The sequence below is a fragment of the Pinus tabuliformis genome, chromosome 2_2 (assembly GCF_031772625.1).
Source record: "Pinus tabuliformis cultivar Carrire ecotype Pingquan chromosome 2_2, CPIR1, whole genome shotgun sequence".
NCBI lineage: Eukaryota > Viridiplantae > Streptophyta > Pinopsida > Pinales > Pinaceae > Pinus > Pinus tabuliformis.
This window is the reverse complement of record NC_142300.1, coordinates 190,581,400-190,599,906: the sequence shown is the minus strand read 5'-3', so window position 1 is coordinate 190,599,906 and position 18,507 is coordinate 190,581,400. Positions and strand designations below refer to the sequence as shown.

The following is an 18,507-nucleotide window of genomic DNA, read 5'->3' as shown; positions in this document are numbered from 1 at the left end:
CTGGTCCCTTGGTTCCTAGGTTCCATGGTTCAACACCAACAATAGGGGGTTTGTCTTCATTAGTTTCAATGCCACAACTTCCTCAGGCACCATCTTCTTCATTGCCACCACGTGGAGGCCCGCTGCCACGTTCTCTTCGTGGTGGAAGGAGGAGAGATTAGTAGATATATTCACAATTTACTACTTTTGCCATAGATTAATCATTAGACTTGTAGGCTTGTGAATTTGAACCTTTTTGTCTTGGCGGTGAGCAAGTGACCTATTTTGTAAACATTATTATTTGAATTTTGGACATGACAAATGTTGACAATTGCTCACTTGTTAGATAAATCATAATATGCTCTATGGTTTATAATATACTTAAATGTTTTATGTTTTATAATATGCTTAAAAATTTGACGTATGTTTGTAATTGCTAGAATATAGATGGTTGATGCTCGAATAATTAATCATTGATGTACATACTAGTAACTACAATGGAATCTGGATGCCATATCTATCTTGATTTATGCAAAAATATGCATGTTTTCATGTCTTCTACAACTAATTTGGTATTTGGGATGTTTGTTTTGAATATAAACGCATATATATATATATATATATATATATATATATATAGCAGACACTTCCACAGACGCTTCGCTTCCTAGATTTTTGGAAATGACGCTTCCGCGTCCCCGCTTCCAAAAGACGTCCCCGTTTTGTCCCCGCTTCATGCAACATTGGTCACTAGTCACTGTTAGGGATAAATGATGGTTAGGCCAGTCACACATAGAAATAAAAGTTGATGGTGTGGTATTTGTGTTAGCTTCTTTTATTTTCATTCTTAGCTTATTGTAGTATTTTGAGCACTAAGCTAGTTATATTTGTTGAGAAATGTAACTAGTATCAGTCTTCATAATTGTATTTGAATCATAACGTAATGTACTTGTCAAAAGAAAGAAAAAGAAAAAATTATTATTAAAGAAAAATCATTTATAAACATGGGTTTCATGCTTTATTTATTTATTTCTAGGTCAAAGCACCCATTGAGCACTTCTAGGGTTTATGTCATGAGTCATAGTCCTTGTCATCATGTAATAGATCCTTCTTGGGTTTCTTGTGTCAAGAAAGAAAATTATTTTACGTAATTTGGTCATGTAATACTCCTCGACCAAGTCGGCCTGCCCTTCTCTTCAAGTCGACCTCAAAAGGGAGCTACAACCACTATAAATGGAAGTAAAAATAAAAAAAAATAAAAAATAAAAAATAAAAAATAAAAATTAAAAATTAAAAAATTAAAAAATAACTAAAAAAAATAATACCTCATTTGTTCCCTTACTCAAGCAAGTTTGACCTGCAGTTTGCAGAGGAGAAAAAGGTGCGAAGAAGTCTAGGAAAGAAGGAGAAAACCCTAAACGAAGAAGGAGGAACCCTAGCAAAGGAAGAAGACCACTTTCTCTCTAGGAAACCGGATTCGTCCTAAACCCCCTGCGAATCCCGAATCCGGCGAATCCGACACGATTCGGTCCGGATTCGTGTCCAAATCATAGGACACGTCGTGTCCGTTTCGGACACGTCGTGTCTGAGGGCGTGTCGCGATTTTCAGGGGCGTGTCGCGATTTTAGGACATGTGTCCAGTTTCCAGGACTCGCTAAGCTCAGCGCGGGTATGAAAATGGCGTGTTTGCTCATTAATATTTTCATTTGGTAAGTGATTTGTGCTGTTGCAGCAAGGAGTAGAGCATTTTGGCAGCTTCATAATCAAGTCTAGGCCCTAGTATTGATATGCTATTCATGGTAATGTTAAATTCTTAAAGTAAAAGTGACATTCTCCTTAATCTTCATTTTCATCCTTTTACTTAAATTTTTAACATTACCATGAAATGACTCAGGATGTTTGAGAGTGGTTCCGGCCTCATTGGATTTCATATGGAGAAAGTAGAATTTTAGATTTCATTCAAAATCCAGCAGACTTATCAGTTTTTCAGGATTTTAGGATTGGGGGATTGCAATGTTTCCATTGAATTTTGTCATGTATTGGGGTATGGAACTTGTATTTAATCAAGAGCACCAAACCAAGAGCTTCTGAATATGTCGCTCCCGCTCCTGTTTTCGCTCCTGCTCCCCGCTTTCGCTCCCGCTCCCCGCTTTTGCTCCCGCTCCCAAGTAACATTATTCCTGATGATATGGTTCTGGACACCATTGTTGAGTTGGCATTGGCCAACATGGATCTCAATGATCCAGTGCTAGAGCTTGTTAGATTTGATGACTTAGAGGGGTCAGCCTCCATACTAGCAGATGCAAAGGCGACTATGGATACAGGGGAGGAGGAGGATGTAGAGGAGAGCAGTGGGGACCATGATGATGGGGACAGTGATGCTGATTCTGATGCTGATTGATGCCTTGAGGCTTGTATACCTGTAGTTGTTTTATATTTTCTATTTCTATTTGCCATTGGCATTGCACCAACACTACCTATGTAACACATTTTGATTTGATGACTTAATGAGAAAACTACAGTTGTCAGTGTGTTTATCTTACTATCTTGTAGTTGTAAGTTGTCTTTCAGTTATGAATTATGAATCATGATTTAAATTTTTAATAGATTTATCATTTATGTGACCAGTACCACTGACATTTATTTGAATTTTGTATGTACTATGCATGCTAATAGCTATAGATGAAGATCTATGTTTGAAATCAATAAATTTGTATCATTAATTAAAATTTGTGTAAGAAATATGATAATATCTAATTTTTAATATATATATATATATATATATATATATTAAATATATTATATATATATATATATATATATATATATATATATATATTTTAATAAAATAATATATAACGTGTCCTAACGTGTCTTGTTCCGGGGGTCAGCGTGTCCCGAATCCGACACCACGAATCTCGAATCCTACGTGTCCCGAATCCCCGTGTCAGGTGACTTAGCTTTCTCTTGATTCTGCCTCACACGTGCGAGTTACTGGATTGCAAAAGAGGGCCGAAGTTGCAGGTCTACAGTAGGGCCAAAAATCTGATGCAGGAGGGCCAAAATCTGAGTTTGATGCAGGCTTGAAGTAGTTTGACTTGAGTTGACTTCTGGAGTTTGGCTAATCGTCTTGGAGGCTGACTTGGTGGATTGGAGGAGGTCTTTGTCTTGGTTGTCTCATTTGATTTGGTTCTAAAGAAGAGGAGAAGTTTTGGGTTTTCCCCTAGAAGAGGGGTTTTGCCCTAGTTGAGAGCCTACATACTGTGTCACTTGTTATCTTGATTTTCATGTTTTGTTTTTGATAGTTACTTGCTGATAAGAAGATAAAAGAAGACATAAAAGAAGCTAATAAGATTGTCAAAAATTCACAAGTAATTATCAAGATAAGGAAATTCTTCCGCCTTTATGAATTTCCAACAATATCAAATTTTAATCTTAAGTAAACACAACATAACAGAGATTTCAAATGAACTTGTAAGATCTGTTCTGATGAACCATGCTAGGGTAATATCCACGACAGTTGACAGATCAATGAGCAGATTGATTCATTGAAGTCCTGTGATGCATGGTAGAGCACACACCATATCATGACTCAAGAGAACCATTATGACTAGGTAGCAAACTTGTAAATGTCTTCAGTCACTAGTCACTATGAAGACGAGCAATGGAATGCTGGTTCGTCCAATAATCAGCTATAGCAAGAGGTGAGCCTTGTTACACCCATCAAATCTCTAGAATCTAGACTAGCGGATTGCCCCAACAGTTCACAGATCTATGAGCATATTGATTCATTGAAGTCCTCTGATGCATGGTAGAGCACACACCATGTCAAGACTAAAGAGAACCATTATGACTAGCGAGCAAACTTGTAATTCTATTTGGTCACTAATCACTATGAAGGCCAGTAATGGAATTCAGGCTCATCCAATAACCAGCTAAAGCATGACGTGAGCCTTATCACACCTGTCAAATCTCTAGAAGCTAGACTAGAGGATTGCCAAGCATGTAATATAATCTAGTCACAACTCACCCATAGAAAGAAAGTTGAATGTTGGTGTTCAGACATCATGAGGAAATAAACAATAAACCTAAGTTGCACGAAACGGGGAAACGCGGAAGCGAAACGAAACGGGGAAGCGAAACGAAACGCGACCTCCCCAAATTTTGGAAACGGGGAAACGCGAATATATATAATATATATATATATATATAGAGACAAGTCATAGCTTAGAAACCCTAAAACAACTTCTAGAACATCTTAGAAACCCTAAAAAAATTTAAAAACTAATTAGAAAAAAAAATAAAAAATTAAAAAACAAGTCATTTTTTTGGGGAAACGGGGCCCGTATGGCCTGGAAACGCGTTTCCGGCCGTACGGGCAAGTTTCCATTTCGGAAAACGTGCCTGTACGGCCGGAAACGCGTTTCCAGGCCGTACGGTACGCGGAAACGCGTTTCCGTTTCGTTTCCGGCCGGAAACGGACCCCTAGGGCACGTTTCCTGCAACTTAGCAATAAACAGAGTTATGAGGTTGACATCAAGACTTTGAGCAGATGATGGGAACAATTCTTATATTTAGATGGATATCATTGTAGTATTAATTTTTGAATGATATATTTTATGAATTATGCTGTGAAACTAACAAGGAAAGAATTGGATGTGAGTATTCTACCTGATTTCCCTCTCATTATCAGTTTCCAGTTTTCCTTCTTTTATCATGTAGCATTAAACAATAAAAGGTTTGTTCAGTTGTAAATATGATTATCTGTCAACTTTTTGTTATGTGATCATACCAGACAACACTTTGTGGTTATGTCCAAGCTACTTGATATTCATCTTATGGTATATATGTCTACTATGGCTGTAAGAATTTGCTTATACACCCCTTTCATAGTTTCAGAAGCATGAATGACAATGATAATATCATTATTAAGGTGTTCAATTTCTAGAGTTTTTAAGAATACTGTCATGATATTGTAGGAAATGGCTAATAACGATTTTGTGTGCTTGTAGGCTCTTGCTGCTGAAATGGCACCAAAAACAAGGGTTAACACTGTAGCTCCTGGTTTTGTACCCACACATTTTGCTGATTTCCTTCTTAGGAATGAGGATATTGTAAGTCTATTCCTATTTTTTATTCTTGAGCATTTAGGTTTGTTGTTAATCTTATTTTTCAAGTATGATATTATTAAATCATATCCCTTAGAGGAGGTTGCCTTCAAATTTAGTCTAATTTGGCATGGAACTTCTAAAAGGAGTACAAGTTTTTGAAATAGGGACAACAAGGAAATGCGAGCCAATTTTTTTTAGAAAATGATCAAAGAACTACAGTGTTCTTTAAAAATACAGAAGGCAGTAATTAAAAAATAATTTTTTTAATAATAAATGCGCAAGAAAATTATAATGAAATGATCAATAAAATTGGGATGATAGATAAATCATAAGATATAAGATAAAATTTTATTAATGTCCAACAAATGGCCACAATGAGTAGGTCAATGGGACTCGAATATACATCTAGTATTTGTACATAGTCGGTGTGCAAAAGCAACTCCTATTTCTACTCCATCAATAGCAAAAAAGAGCAAATTACAGAGATAAACGAGGAAGTGTAAATTAAGTGCAAAACACAACCATGACGAGCAGAAATATTATCAAAGGTTGTGTTGCAACTAGGAGTCAAGCCAGAATGGGGGGGCGGGGGCGATAGAGGAGCAGTACTAGTACCCGGGGCTGATGGGGCTTGTTACTGGCCAAATTGTACATTAGAATGATAAAATCTCTAACCCACACCGTACAATCCAAGTGAAACCTCGGAAGGTCACCCACAATCACCTCAATGTAACATTCCCAATTTTTGTGCATGCAAAAATAACTAAGGAGTTAAGACAATATTTGGTGATATTAAATAAAAAAGAGAGAATATTATTTTGTGGAAGAAAAGCGGAAAAATATTACTTTATGGAGAATGGCAGCAAAATAATATTTCAATGGAGAATGGCGGCAAAATAATATTTTATTGAGAAAGGAGGCAAATGATTAGTTTATTCAAAATGGTGGCAAAAAGTCTCCTAGTGGAAAATTGGCCCCACCAATAAAATGATGGGGAAAAAGAAGAATCTAGAAGCTAGGAGGAGTCTCCATGGAGAATTATAAATACAAGAGAGACTCAATTGCAAATCATTCTATCTTATCATTTCTATTTAACATTTGAGAAGAAGCTCAAGTGAGTTTCTAAGAGTTTCAAGCGAAACTCAATAACTAATTTTGGTGGACTACGAGTGCCACCCTAGTTAGCTTTTAGGGAAGATTATTTCTAATCTTCCATCAGAGCTTATTGGTTTGGTTGTTTGACTCATCTCTTGAGGGTTTAATGAGATTCTTATCTGTAGGAGATTATTGGTATTGTATTTCATATTGCAGGACTATTCTCCATACACCAAGAGGCCGAGATTCATTTTCGGAGAAGAGACGAAATGCCAAGGGCTTAGAGGACCGAGTTTCACATCTTAACACCATGAGAGCTATATGCACCAGAGATGACTAGAATGTGTAATATCCCTAAGGGAAAATTAACAGTAAATATGCAAAGAAAAATAGACAAAAACACCATGAAACAATAGCAAGCAGTCAGACCACGAATTTGCATCCAAAATTGCGCTGTGTACTCATTTTATTAATGGAAAGAGGTGTACAATAAGGTGCTGGAATGAGTGCACTTGGACTTGATCTGGGCAAGCTAGCAAAGCCCCAAAATGATAAGTGAAACTCCCTCCTCCAAACCGGTGCTAAGCTGCCCAAGTGCTGCGTTGATGCCTAGAAATGTGCTGCTTCCTGAAAGGATCTGCTGCTAGGGCCCTCTCCACTCATAAAATCTGAAGAAATTAATCCCGACTTCTACTCAATAAATCCAGAATAACCCACGAAGGGTTTGGCCAAAGCTTGACCCCGGAAATTCGACCCTCTTTGGCTTGAGTGGCTCTGTTGTTGGGCAAATCAACCCACCTGAATAATCTGCTGCTAAATGCTCCAAAAATGTTTGCAATCCCTGTTAGAAGGCTCCCCAAGCCTTTCTTCCAAGTTTCCTCCACAAACTCCCCTCACTCCTCAACCTCTCGGAGTGTCTCTACTCAAGACTGTGCAGTCCTCGCGCTACTGTAGCGTGCTCTCTGCTGTGGTATGACCTCGCTGCTGTTGGTATGATTTGGGACTAAGTAAACTCCTTCCTTCGTGTAATGTCCCAAATGCAGACAATTTGGAACAGAGACTTCCCACAAAACTAATCACGCATTTAACATAAGATTGCCATGTAAAAATAGACAAATAGAGCACAACAATCTCATAACATAATAAATAAGAAAACTCTCAGCTTTATTATATTAGATCATTGGGGTTTTACATGCACATACAACCCATACAACTGAGATAATCTGGCCTCAAACAGATCTACAACACTGCCACAAATCGACCTCCAAACAATTGAAAAACAATACACTACAACCTGTGAACCCTGATTGGATTCACCAAGGGAAGAGATGGGTGCTCGCCCAATCTCTCTATATCACCCGAGGGTTTTTGTCCTGGGGCTACCAATGGAGTAGAGAACCGGGTTCTCAATCTCTCATACAAGAAACAATATCAAAACCAAGATGTCCTCCAATGGCCTCCTCCTTCTCTTTTATAGATCTGATGGACCCCTCTAGAATCTTCTATTTTATTATTATTTTTAATCATGGAGCACTTTGCCCTCTTTTATTTTAATTAAAATATTCTTTTTAATGCGGAAAAGGGTAAATTGGCCACCATGTCTCCTCAGGTCACTGAAACCACCATCCAAAAGTCCCATCATGTAGATCTTCTCGTTCTGGTTCCAACGAGCTATTACACCTAGGTGTTCCATCAATTAATCTCCCCAGAATGCCATCCCGAGCATAATTAATTAAGTTATGCCCAATAATAATGTTGACTTTTGAAAGTTGTCAGAATGCAACAGAACGAAAGGCAAACTATGTTGATGATGGAATATGCCAAGCGAATGCCATCAAATCCCATAAAAACTCCTCAAAACTCCATCGGGACCCCTGATGACATAAACCTGCTCCACTGACCTGGCCATCCCTTGTCCTGGAAATCCACCCTAGCTGTACTATGAAGAAGAATAAAAATGGGGACATGATAGTCCTCCCGCCCCAAGATTGCTTGCCCTCAAGCAATCCAAATCTCTGGACCAATCTGGTGGCCCAACGCCACTAAGACCCAATGCCCAGATCCCATACGAACCATTGGTCCATGTCACGTCTCCAAGCTATTGAAACATGACTGGATCCTCCAATACCTGGATCCCATGTCCATCTCTGACTCAACTTGCTGCCAGTAGATCCTCCTAGATCCCAATGCCACCAAGAAGGAGCGTTAATGCTACATGGCTCCTGCTGTGTTGTAGCTCCGACTGTGAACGCTGCCCTACCAACTGTGTACTAGCTCATCACCTCTCTCCAATCCAATCCTTGGCATACCCCAAGGTCAGCCTCACCATACTGATGTTGCGCTGAGACACTAATGAGTGGCCAACCCACATTCTGCTACCGACTGGAACATGTAATATCCCCCATCTCTATGGGCTCCTACAGTACACTGCTCCTGACTAAGAATGATACTCCATCAATAGGATACCAACTCATGATCTCCCGCCAATCTAAGTCATGGACTCCTGTGTAAGGAACAAGTCTACTATGTGGATGTTGGTCCATGCTCAACTCATGCTGCCCTATCTGGTTTGTCAGCAATATCCATCGAGAAAGCCCTCCTTCTCTCCCTGTAATGGGTACAAGTAGCCAAGCTTTGCTGCAAGCCCTATCTATGTACTCCTGGAGGGGACTGTTGCTTGAAAATGTTGCAACTTGGCTAGCGGCTGCTCATCCTCCATCATCACGGGTTCAATATGAACTTCCAACTAGCTCTCCCAAAAAGGCTCATGATGCATACTCTGCGCCTCATCCTCCTCAGCTGACTCACGCTCCATCATATGCTAGTCATGCTGACTCATCACTGGTGACACACTATCCTGAATGTCTCTCCTAGGACCCATGGATTGCTCCTCGTACTCCTCTACCACACATGCATGCATATCTGGGCTATTGTCATCAACTCCATATGACTGCTTGTGCTCCTCTAAGGTATCATCGTATAAACCCATGGACTCGTCCAACGAAGAGTCCTCATCCTGACAGACATAAAGAATATCTCCCTGCTCTACCGCTGTCATCTCCTCAGTGTCACTCAAGCATGAGTGGTGAGGTTCCCAAGGTCCTTTGCAAATGAAGCAAAGTCCCTTCCTCCTCATCTCATTCTTGCTGCATGAGCCCCAAAACTTGAGTTGCTCCTCCTTGGTCAAGTGTCTCCTGAGCAACCCAATGTTTCGCTCAACCAACCTCTCAGCTAGACCATAAGCAACATGTGAGACCAAATGCTCTCTCCTCCAAACAGACAACAATCGAGACAACAACTCTTGACAGATGGCATCACGGCCTCTCATACATGATGATAAGGTGGACTGCATGTGCGTTATGACTGTGTCAGAATGATGTTTCCTAATGCTGAAGAAGCATTGGAACATCTGTAGGATCAAACCATCGCACTCAAGATCAAACATGATTTCATAAGTGCTAGTCATGACCATAACCCTTAAAATCTCAAGCTTCTTTCCAAAGGTAGGACCTGCAATGTTGTCTGAGTCCTGTAAAAATTTCTGTTTTCCCACCCCGGTTTTCAGTTTCTCCTTATTTCTCCCATGTAGTTAAATGCCCATTCCCATAACCATACATTTAACAGACTGAAAAAATAAATATTGCTGAAAACACAAATTCTGGAAATTTTTCAGAATGCTGGAAATTGCAGAATTAAAAATCAGCAATTAAAAACAGGCATTAAAACACATTAAAACACTGATATTTTTGGTCAACTTGACCCTGGAAAAACCCCCTACAACTCTTGGGGAAAACCAGTTTGAGAGCTCTTCTTTATTTTTGAAAATTGTCTTTTTACAGTGAGAATTATTCAGCAAAAAATCAACAAGCAAATTTACAACTTATTTCCTTTCCCGTGCCTCACAGCAATCTGGAAATTACAGCAAACAGGACAGCAATAAATGCTGTACGACCTCCGTTTTGTGTGCAGAAAAATCAGCAAACTGCTCCTCGATTTTTGTGCAAAAATCTGCCTTTCACTATGTGCTGAATCAGCTGTACAAATCTGCTCAACTGCTGCCTTGGAATGTGTGCCAAGCTGCTGTCTCCTCCTTCCTGCTCAGAAATCTCTCTTGCTCTCTTGCTCTCCTTCTCCCAATCTGCTCATGAAAGAATGAATGACCTTTTCCTCCTTTAATATAACTCCAAGTGACTTTTGGGTGATCCAAGTGACTTTTGGGTGATCTCTAAATCCAATGGCTGAAATAGATTTAGATCAATGGTTGAGATTAAATGCTCATTTAAATCTCACTTTCTATTTTTTTAATTCACCCCACTTTAATAAAGACCCACTTAGTCATTTATTTCCAAAGTCACTTTTCCTTTCTAATTTTTCATTGACTTTATAAAAGTCACTTTAAAATTAGACTTAATAACTTTATCACTTAAAGTCACTTTTAAATTAGATTTAACTTTATAAAATTATAAAGTCACTTTAGGAGAAAAATTAAATTCTTTTGGACACTTTTCCCTAGGCCAAAGATCAAAGCCTAAGGGAACCACCTGTCCTCCGGTACCAAATTTCAACACTCCCTCTTACCGAGGAAGGTGTTCCTCACCACACCCATCTTGTCTCTGAAGTAGACATGCTTGCCCCGTGGTAAGGCTTTGGTAAGGATATCTGCAACCTGCTCATCAGTGGAAATATACTCAAGCTTCACAGCTCCCTTCTGAACATAGTCTCTGATGAAATGATATCTGATCCCGATATGCTTTGACCTGTCATGAAATACTGGATTCTCCGTGAGTTTAATGCAACTCTGATTATCACAGTAAATCACTGAAGGTCTCAACGGCTGACCAAATAAGCCAAACAACATCTTGCGAAGCCAGATGGCCTCACAACTAGCTAGACTGGCTGCCATATACTCTGCTTCCGCTGAACTCAGTGCTACTGACTGCTGCTTCCGGCTGAACCATGACACTACTGCTGAACCCAACCCAAAACAACACCCTGAAGTGCTCTTCCTATCAGAAGCACAACCTGCCCAATCAGAATCAGTGTATCCTGCCAATCTCACTCCATCTCCCTGCCTGTAGTCCAGACCATAATCCACTGTCCCCTGCAAGTACCGCAAAATGTGTTTTGCAGCCACCCAGTGAACCTTCCTAGGCTCACACATAAACTGACTCATCGTGTTGACTGCAAAACAGATATCTGGTCTAGTGTTGACCAAATACATCAAGGAACCAATCAGCTGCCTGTACAATGTGGGATCCACCAACTCGGAATCCGAAGCATGAAGCTTCTTCCAGTTGGTGATCATCGGTGTCGACATGGGTCTACAATCCTCCATGTGGAATCTGCTAAGGATGTCCACAATATACTTCCCCTGCCCCAGGAAGAAATGCCCCTCCTCCTGCCACACCTCCAAACCCAAAAAGTAATGCATCAAGCCGATGTCCTTCATCTCAAACTCCGCCGCAAGATCTCTCTTGCAGTGCTCTATGAGTCTCTCTGCACCTGTAATGATCAAGTCATCCACATACAACACCAGAATGAGAGGCTCCTCACCAATCACAATAAAGTAAAGGTTCGGATCTGCCTCACTCTTTGTGAAACCCATCCCCTGCAAGTATGCATCTATCCTGGAGTACCAAGCTCTGGGAGCTTGCTTCAGGCCATAAAGGGCCTTCTTCAATCTGCACACATGGGACTCCTTCCCATGCACCTCAAAGCCCTGTGGCTGCTCAATGTACACCTCCTCCTGTATGAAGCCATTGAGAAATGCGGTCTTCACATCCATTTGGTGGATCTTCCAACCCATCTCTGCTGCTATCGATATAATGGAGCGGATCGAAGTATATCGAGCCACGGGAGCGAAGGTCTCCTCATAATCAACTCCCTCTACCTGGGAGAACCCTCTAGCCACAAACCTCGCTTTGAATTTCTCAATGCTGCCATCTGCAGCATGCTTTACCTTGTAAAGCCATCTGGAAGTAACCATGGATTTGCCCTCAGGCCTCGGCACCACCTCCCAAACATCATTCTTCATGATAGAAGAATACTCCTCCTGCATGGCCTCTCTCCAGACCTGCTGGCTAGCTGCCTCCTCATAGCTAGAAGGCTCAGAGTCAAGGATGCTGGTAACCATCGCCATATAACTACAAAACCTCTCAGGTGGTCTACTCTCTCTGACCGGCCTCTTCGGCTCAGCAACAGATGTGGCATCTCTCAAGGTGTCCTGAAGCCACTTGGGCTTCCTCTTCCCTGAGCGCATTTCTTCCACCGGAGAATGAAACTCCTCCTCCTCATCATCATCAGTAGCCTGAACTCCTGACTGTCTGTCTGCTGTCCTCCTGCCTGCACCCGAACCTGTAGACGCTGAGGTACCGTGTGAACTGTCCATCAGTGGACTCCCTAGTGAACTGCTCTGCATGCTGCTCGGAGCACCACCCCTCTTGCTCGATGAGCCACTGCTCACTGACGGACCTGACATCCTCATAGATGTACCTCCGGATCCTCCTGATCCCTACCCACTGGATCCCTGCGACTGACTCAACTGCTGCTGAGGGTCTGGCTGATCCAGATACTCTAACTCCCGTGACCTCCTAAAGGCCCTGTTCTCCTCGAACTTCACATCCCGTCTGACAACAACTCTCCTCTGTGTAGGAATGTAAATCCGAAAGGCCTTTGAGGTCTCACTGTAGCCCACAAAGATACCCTTCTCTGCGGTGGGCTCTAGTTTGGTCCTCTTCTCCTTGGGTATATAGGAGTATGTAATGCATCCAAAGATATGAAGATGACCAAGATCAGGCTTCTTCCCAGAGAAAGCCTCCTCCGGAGTCATGTGCCCCAAGGCACGATGCGGACTCCTGTTCTGCAAGTAAACAGCTGTGTTGCAGGCCTCTGCCCACAAGAACAATGGCAACCCCTGATCATGTAACATAGCTTTGGCAGCCTCTATGATGGATCTGTTCTTCCTCTCCGCAACCCCGTTCTGCTGGGGGTTGTAAGGAACAGTGAACTCCCTCCTAATGCCTGCCTCCGCACAATAGTCAACAAACTCTCCAAGGGTGTACTCTCCTCCATTGTCCGACCTCAAGGACTTGATCTTTCGACCTGTCTGAGTCTCCACAAGAGCTCTGAACTCCTGAAACCGCTTGAAGACCTCACTCTTGGTCTTCAAAAAATAAATCCAGGTCCTCCTGGAGTGATCATCAATGAATAAAACATAGTACTCATATCCACTCAAGGAAACATGAGACATCCGACCGCTCACATCGGAATGAATCAAATCAAGTATCCCCGTCGCTCTGCTGTCACTGCTGGGAAAAAGGGATTTGGCAAACTTGCCCATCGCACAACCTCTGCAAGTATCAAAGTGATCAGTACTGAAATCTGGCACACCTGTAGTGATCTCCCGCAATGTCCTCAAGGCTCCATGATACATATGTCCCATCCTGCGGTGCCAAATCTCACATAGCTCAGAACTGCTAGCTCTGCTGTCGGTACTACTGCTCAATGCCAAAAGGGGCTGAAATGCAAACTTGTACACCTTTGCATGGCGTACACCTATCACTCTAGCTGAATCAGCTGGAGTGCCCCCGGGATACATCAACACCTGTCCTCCCCTGAACAGTACCTCATATCCTCTGTCCTCCAAAGCTGAGACGGATATGAGGTTCTTCCTCATCCCTGGCACATAAAGAACCTCTGACACCTTCAAGGGAGGTTTGGACTCCCTCTGAAATGTCACTGTCCCCACCCCGACTGCTCTAACAACTCTGTCATCACCGAGTACTACCTCAATATCAGTGCCACTCTCTGAAAGCTCTGAGAAGTACTCACGGACTCCTGTCATGTGACGTGAAGCCCCACTGTCCACATACCAGATACCTGTAGATGCTCCGCTAATCGAGGGAAAAGCATGCTCCCTCTGAACCTGTGTGGCAGGTGATCCTGCACTAGAGGACTCACATGTAGTGAACGCAAACTCTCGGTCAAAACGACCTGCAAAGTCCTCAATCTCAGCTGAAGCTGCCACGTCCTGGTTCTTTCCCTTCTTCTTCTTCTTCTCCGGACACACCACTGCATAGTGTCCCATCTTTTGACAATTCCAACACTTCACCTTGGAATAGTCCTTCTGTGTGTTCCCCGGTTTACCTTTACCTTTGCCTTTGCCCCCACCACTGCTTGTGGAAGCCTGCTTTTTCCCTTTGCCTTTCTTGCCTCCTGCCACCAGTGCTACATCCTCATCCTGCGCAACTGGCTTGGCTGCCCCAAGCTGTCCTTTCCTGATCTCTGTCTGAATGCAATCATCCCAAAACCTCTCCCATGTGGGAAGGGTCTCACGTGCACAAACCCCATCAGCAAAGTTCAACCATGAACGGGGGAGGCCATTCACTGCAATACGCACCAACTCAGTGGATGGAATGGCCTCTCCAATCGCTGCCAACTCATCTCTCACATTGGTAATCTTTGTGAGATATCCAGCTGCACTATCATTACCCATCTTAACGTTCTTCAGCTTCTCCTTCAGGACCATCTTCCGGTTCTCATTGGTACTCTGGTAGAGATTGGACAATGCTGTCCACATCTCATAGGCATTGCTCTTTCCTCTCACATGAGGAATGCAATGGTCTTTGATTCCGTCTAGAATCAGCCTCTTACCCTTATTGTTCTTCTTTTTATACTCAGCCAACTGAGTAACATCAGTGGGCACAACAACAGGGTTCTGTGCGGTATGCACCATGATATCCCAGACTTCTGCCTCCTCAAAGATACTCTGCATTCTCTCCTTCCAAACGCTGTAATTTATATGCCCATCCAGCCTATCCTCCACCCTCAATCCCAATGACATCCTGCTGTCCTAAAACTGAAAAATAGCACTGCTGTAGTAAAGATAAAACTGCTGTTTATGAAAAAATCAGCTTGCTGGAATTTTCTGAGTGAAAAATCAGCAACTGTAATTTTTCCTTTTGCTGTCCCAAACTGCCCTTCAGCACTCAAGCTCTGATACCATGTAAAAATTTCTGTTTTCCCACCCCGGTTTTCAGTTTCTCCTTATTTCTCCCATGTAGTTAAATGCCCATTGCCATAACCATACATTTAACAGACTGAAAAAATAAATATTGCTGAAAACACAAATTCTGGAAATTTTTCAGAATGCTGGAAATTGCAGAATTAAAAATCAGCAATTAAAAACAGCCATTAAAACACATTAAAACACTGATATTTTTGGTCAACTTGACCCTGGAAAAACCCCCTACAACTCTTGGGGAAAACCAGTTTGAAAGCTCTTCTTTATTTCTGAAAATTGTCTTTTTACAGTGAGAATTATTCAGCAAAAAATCAGCAAGCGAATTTACAACTTATTTCCTTTCCCGTGCCTCACAACAATCTGGAAATTACAGCAAACAGGACAGCAATAAATGCTGTACGACCTCCGTTTTGTGTGCAGAAAAATCAGCAAACTGCTCCTCGATTTTTGTGCAAAAATCTGCCTTTCACTATGTGCTGAATCAGCTGTACAAATCTGCTCAACTGCTGCCTTGGAATGTGTGCCAAGCTGCTGTCTCCTTCTCCTTCCTGCTCAGAAATCTCTCTTGCTCTCTTGCTCTCCTTCTCCCAATCTGCTCATGAAAGAATGTTAAGTTATGGTATGTTCTATGCTTATAACAGTTTACTTCTTTTTCTTATTATATTCCACCGATTAGCAATCACATGTACATAAAGTAAAGTGCAGATAGAACATTAAACGATCGACAGAAAACAAGCCAAGACAAGAGACACAAGATGTGGCGGCTAGCCAGGGACAAACCCCACAATGTGTGGGGAAACCCTTTGATCAAATCTTCTTTTATCTTCAATAATTCAGCAGAGAGAAATAGTACAATAAATCTGATTCATATCAGCAACAGCAAACCCTAGATCAGTAGCATCAACATTAGCAGCTTCATTATCAAACTAGGGCAGACCATATCTCACAAACTGACAGTCGGATTGACTTCATTCCACCACCAAAAGTTTTGGCTTCCAGAGGAGGTTCAGATGAACCTACAACGCAGTTCATATGAGGAGATCTTCTAGGCCACGCAAGTCAATCTTTACTTCTGCAGTTGCATCTTCAGTTTCAGCAGTTTCCGGCTTCAAACTAGGGCAGTCGATATCTTGCAAACCGTTCGTCGGATTGACTTCATTCCACCACCAAAAGTTGCGATTTTCAAAGGAGGTTCAGATGAACCTATAGCGCAGTTCCAAAGAGGAGATCTTCTAGGCCACGCAAGTCAATCTTTACTTCTGCAGTTGCAGCTTCAAATTCAACGGCTTCCGGCTTCACATGTGTGAGAGAGAGAGAGACCCATTTCAGCGCAGTAGAGAAGAGACTCATATCTGCGCAGTAGAGAGAGAGATGTGATGAGATGAGTGAGTCCAAATGAGAAAAAGTCCTCTTATATTTATACACAACGTTGGTGGGTAAATAGATGCGACTGTTGGGCTTCTGAGCCTACATGAGTTGTAGGTCGGCTTGATAATAATTCCATAATCAAAATAAATTCATATCTCCATGAATACTTATCGGAATTGGATGATCTTTATATCAATCCTACACCTCTCGACGAGAGGAATCCAATAAAAATATTATTAGCCATGAATAAGATGACCCACATGAAGTTTTTCCATGGTTGCCAATTTTAACAGAATGAATGACCTTTTCCTCCTTTTCCTCCTTTAATATAACTCCAAGTGACTTTTGGGTGATCCAAGTGACTTTTGGGTGATCTTTAAATCCAATGGCTGAAATAGATTTAGATCAATGGTTGAGATTAAATGCTCATTTAAATCTCACTTTCTATTTTTTTAATTCACCCCACTTTAATAAAGACCCACTTAGTCATTTATTTCCAAAGTCACTTTTCCTTTCTAATTTTTCATTGACTTTATAAAAGTCACTTTAAAATTAGACTTAATAACTTTATCACTTAAAGTCACTTTTAAATTAGATTTAACTTTATAAAATTATAAAGTCACTTTAGGAGAAAAATTAAATTCTTTTGGACACTTTTCCCTAGGCCAAAGATCAAAGCCTAAGGGAACCACCTGTCCTCCGGTACCAAATTTCAACAAGTCCTGGAAAGTATCCACTATTAGCTTGAAAACTCTCCTCATAACATCATCATTGTAAGGAGCTCTAGGGGCAGTTAGTCTCATGATGTGACTGAGACAAGATGCAACTGGAAGTTTAACCCCTTCACAAGGTTCCTCCAAGAATTTGTGTTTTATGAGAGCAAGCATAGTTGGTTTTAGAGCCCAAATTAGTTTCTTCCCTTCTAACTGGCTCACTTTGAAAAGGAGGTCGTCTAGTTCATCAAGTTTGAAGAGAACTTTCCATGTGACCTTCATCACTTCAAATCTGTCCCAAGAGCAAAAATCTGGTGTCCTATTTTCTGCCCCCCTGCACATCTCTTGGCTGTTTTTTTCTGAATAATGGCATAGAGCCCTTTTGAGAAGGGTCTGCTGATTTCTGTTGTTAGTTTATTAAGGAAGCTTAGGAAGTTTTGATCCATGTTTTAGTCTAACAGGACTTTGACTGTCAGCTTGTCAAAAGCACCTAACCACCTCTCACTCAACTCAACAATGGTTGGGCACTTAATAATTCTTATACATGAATCGTACTATTAGACCCTAGCTCAAAGTTTTATGACGAACTTTACAGCGACAATTACTCAGACCTCAACACATCACCCATACATGTTTGCAAGCTGCAATAATAGTAGTAGCACAAGACTCACCTCAACAATCACAAACCTACTGTCCTAACTCGCTCTTGCTTAGACATACAAATGATATTACTAGCTGACTTACCAATGACATACCCTAGCATTGCACATACATTGTTCAACTTAGAAGACTTAGCTTTCTGATCATATACCAAATTCTGGCAGCGTATTTCCACATTGTTTCCAGCACTAATTTTCAGCCCAGTTACATAGAGGGTGCTCCATTTATGACTCACTCATTCAGCAGAGGTATATTACAGCTTTAAAGACACTTGCATGCATGCCCCTTGAAGTTTTAATTTCAAGTGAGCACTATGATTCCAGAGACACACGCAAGATTTTGAGTAAGAAATGCGAGCATGAATACCCTTAAATTTAATATGAAATATGTAGTGGATATGAAGGAAAAGGAACTTGGTGCATGGCCCTGCAAGGTATTCTTCAACGTCAAGCTATAGGGTCACACAAATTCGCCGCTCCAACTCATACGAGTGTTAGGTACTAGCGTAACCATGTCTGTTTGACCAAGTTTTTGTGACACCAAAATAAGGAATCATGAT

At 41.4% G+C, this 18,507-nt stretch overlaps 1 protein-coding gene across 3 annotated transcripts in view; it reads left to right on the top strand.

The window, feature by feature from the left end:
• Positions 1-18,507, top strand: part of LOC149192037 (tropinone reductase-like 3) — a 175,669-nt gene that overhangs the window by 99,553 nt on the left and 57,609 nt on the right. For 2 of the 3 annotated variants that reach the window (XM_089404458.1, XM_089404460.1), the window contains exon 5: positions 4,992-5,093. The exons of the other annotated variant lie outside the window; for it this stretch is intronic. In XM_089404458.1, the coding sequence (XP_089260584.1) occupies positions 4,992-5,093 (102 nt within the window). The remainder of the gene's footprint in view (positions 1-4,991; positions 5,094-18,507) is intronic. 3 annotated transcript variants of the gene reach the window in all.